At 60.1% G+C, this 3,640-nt stretch overlaps 1 protein-coding gene across 1 annotated transcript; it reads right to left on the bottom strand.

Moving 5' to 3' along the window:
• Window positions 1-253: 253 nt before the first annotated feature.
• Window positions 254-2,626, bottom strand: LOC125549117 (histone-lysine N-methyltransferase family member SUVH9-like). Its single transcript, XM_048712603.1, has one exon. It carries the CDS (start codon window positions 2,538-2,540, stop codon window positions 504-506), a length of 2,037 nt encoding a protein of 678 aa, XP_048568560.1. The 5' UTR covers window positions 2,541-2,626; the 3' UTR covers window positions 254-503.
• Between the last annotated feature and the right edge of the window lie 1,014 nt (window positions 2,627-3,640).

The raw sequence follows: 3,640 nt of genomic DNA, 5'->3' as shown, positions 1-3,640 counted from the left end.
TGCCAATATTGACTACGGTTATTGTTGCAGAGAAGCTAATGTGGTTGCTGATAACTTAGCTAAACTATCTTTTGTTTCTAATTCGTCTGAACTCTGTGACTCTATTATCCCCGACTTTATTATTTCCCACATTGTAAACGACATGTCAACTGTTTGAGGAATAAAGTTTATAATGTTCAAAAAAGGAATACTTCCTATCTGCTGGCTTTGCTCGGACTGGATGTTGGAATTGACTGGAACTGTTCTAAAATAAGTGTTTGGAACTTAACTCGGACAGTTATTATTTTGAAGTCCTGAAGTCGGGACAAGTTGGATGTGAACAATTGACTGAGACTGAGAAAATTTACAGACACAGAGAAGGAAAGCAAAGCATACAGTTCAGCGAGAGGAGGATCGCTTTCATCCATGCTACAACTGACAACAATGACAGAACGATTCATGGCAAATGTAAATGTAAATGTAAATGGCAGAAGAACGCACATATAGGAAACGTTGCCGATCGATCACTGATCGACGCCGTAGTCGATGCTGAGCTCGCGCATGGGTGGGATGGTCTCCATGGCGAAGACCATCAGGTGGGGGCACGACTCGTCCTCGTCGCCGCGGACCACCAGCTGGACGAACGCGTTCGGTGCGCGGCTATGGCTGATGTAGGCCGCGAAGTTCCTCCTCTTGGACACGTCGATCACGTACCCCGGCGCCGGGCACTGCGCGAACCGGGGTGGTTCCTCGCCGTCGTCCGGAAGCACGGCCGCGGGGGCGTCCCCCCACTCCCTCCACCTCGGCGGGAACTTTCTCGGGTCGACGATGCCTCCCCACTCCTCCATTGACGCGCCGGTACTGGCATTGGTGTTCGCGTTGGCAATGCGGGGGTGATCCGCGGGGAGCACGTCTCCGGTGAACTCGCAGAGGAAGGCGCCCGGCTGGATCAGGTCCAGCGTCCTCACGCCCCACTCCGTCTCCTTGGACCGGAACACCTCCAGCCGGTGCTTCATCCCCCGCTGCGTCACGCGGTTGGGGCAGCTCCTGGGTGGGCACCCGCACCTCGCGCCGCACTCGTACACCACCGGCCGTCCCCTCACGAGCGTGCCGTCGGCACTGTACGCCGGGCCGCCCCCGCCGCTCCTCTTCACGCAGGCGCAGCCGGAGGGCGCGCACTTGGACGACATCTCGCTGCACGCCGTCTTGGAGTAGATGCAGCACTTGTGGCCGCGCCTCACCGGTTTGGGCGGCGCCGGGAACTCGGAGCATGCGAGGTACTCGAACTCGAGGGGAGAGACGTCCTGGTCCACCGTGTTGCGGACGGGGACGGGCACAGCCTCCTTGCCCTTGGACATGTCCATCGTGAGGTAGCCGGGCGGCCGGATCTTGGCGACGAGCGCGTCGGTGAGGTCTCTGGCGGCGCGCCAGGTGTTGCTGCCGAGCGCGTCCTGGCCTGGCAGGCGGACGAGCTTGAACCGGCAGACCTCGCGGCCGGACTTGCCAGGGCCGTAGGTGGTGGATTGGACCTTGTAGAGGCCGTCGTAGACGTAGAGCTTGCCGCTGGGGCTGGCGTCGCAGTCGTGGCAGCGGATGACGCGCACCTCGACGTCGTAGTTGTAGCTGTAGGACAGGGCGAGATTGCCCCGCTGGAACTCCTGGTCGGAGAGGTGGTCACCGCCGTTGCGCGGACGGCCGCCGCTCCCGGTGTACATCAAGACGTCCCCGTTGTCGTGGTCATCGAGGTACCCGCCCGAGGACACGATGCTGGTGGCGACGGGGTGGCCCTCGCTGACCTGGCTGGCGGGCACGTATCCGATGCCGGCCTGGGTGTGGCAGTGCAGGCCGACGACGAGGAGCTCGGCGCGGTAGTTGAAGGCGTCGCCGACGAGGACGCCGGGGACGGGGCCCACGATGCGCACGTCGCGGTAGAGGCAGAGCTCCCCGTCGATCATGGCGCTGAGGGCCCGCATGTCGGCCCGGTTGCGGCCCGCGTGGTGGTGCTCGGTGTTGCGGTGGCAGCGGCCCCGGAGCGCCTCGAAGATGAGCCGCGCGCGGCGCACCATGTTGCGCGCCTGCAGCATGTCCGCCTGCGACGCGGCGACTCTGGCGCGCACCATCTCCGCGCCCGGGCCCCCGCGCGGGCGCTTCCTAACCGAGCCCGAGGCGCCGGCGGCCGGGGACGAGGCGCGCGCTCTGGGCGGAGGAGGGGACGGGGGCAGGGGATACGGCTCCCGCGGCGGAGGGGGCGGCGGGGGCAGGGGAGACTGTGCGCGAGGCGGCGTGGCGGAGGGGAGGCGGGCGGAGATGGCGTCGAGGCGCTGCTGGGAGAGGCGGAGGCGGTTGGCGAAGTGGGAGTGGTCGTCGGGGGAGGGCTCGAGCTCGCGGCGCAGCGTGGCGAGGATCTCGGGGGTGAGACGCGCAGTCCCCGCGGCCGCGCCGCCCGGGTCGTGGCCGGCGGCCTCCCGGCGGAGCGCGGCGCAGAGCTCGGGCGTGAGCGGGAACGCCGGAGCCGGGGCGTCGGGGTCGGGCTTGGGGGCGAGGGGGGGAGCGGGCGCCATCGCCGATCGATCTCCGGCCGGAGGGGACAAGAGAGGGTTTTCTTGTCTCGCCTCGCCTCGCCTCGCCGCTGGGAGGGGTTGGGTGGGGCTGGGGCTGGGCTGGGGCTGGGACTGGGGAATGGGGAGCGAAGGGAAAGCGCCGCTGCTTTTTACTCCGGGCCGCTGCTGGCTGGCTGGCTGGCATGTGGAACGCGCTGCACTGGCACGGTCGTGTGTACTGTATGACAGGTTTCCGCTTGCGGTTACGCTTACGCCTTTGCAGACTCCTCCCGTGCTGCTTTCTGTTGCCGATTCGGGGCCTGGATGGATGGATGGGTCGTGTATGTAGCGTAGCACTACGAGCCTCGATGACATGAACATGACTGGTCCAGCCCGATTCACCGTAGCACTGCTCGTAGTACTAGTAGTACGATTTGCAGATTATTAAGCGAATTGTGCGGCATGCATGACCATTGAACGAATTGATGGTACTGCACTAAATGGGTAGTAAGACCAGGACCAAATACTTACCATCTAAGGAACGATAAAATGCGAGCGTACATCGACAATCATACATAGAGAACGCGCGATTCGAAGCCACTGACGTTCAACTTGAGGGCTCCTTTGATTCAAAGAATTTTCGTAGAAATTTTGGAGGATTAGAATTTCTTTTTGTTTATGTTGGTCGTTTGATTCAATGGCCCCTGAGGAGGATGGCTGTAACGCCAGATTCTACCAACGACATTGGCCCTTAATTAAGGATGATATCAAGAGTGGTTCTGGGCTTCCTAAATGGGGGTCATATACCGGAAGCGGTATATAAAACGGTGATTGTTTTTATCCCTAAGGTTAAAAATCTTCGTAATATTACTCAGTATAGGCCCATTTCCCTATGTAATACCATTTATAAGCTTTGCTCTAAGGTGTTGGGTAACCATCATCGTGAGATTCGTGATGTGATATAGTCAGGGAGCAAAGCACTTTTGTTCCTGGGAGACTTATCACTAATAATGTAATTACTTCATATAAGTGCATTTCATGCAATGAAGAGGAAGAAAGGAAAACAAGGTTGGGCGACCGTTAAAATTGACATGATGAAAGCATATGACCGCGTCATGTGG

This window comes from Triticum urartu, chromosome 3 (assembly GCF_003073215.2).
Source record: "Triticum urartu cultivar G1812 chromosome 3, Tu2.1, whole genome shotgun sequence".
In the NCBI taxonomy this organism is placed as follows: Eukaryota; Viridiplantae; Streptophyta; class Magnoliopsida; order Poales; family Poaceae; genus Triticum; species Triticum urartu.
This window is presented reverse-complemented; position numbering and strand designations above follow the sequence as displayed.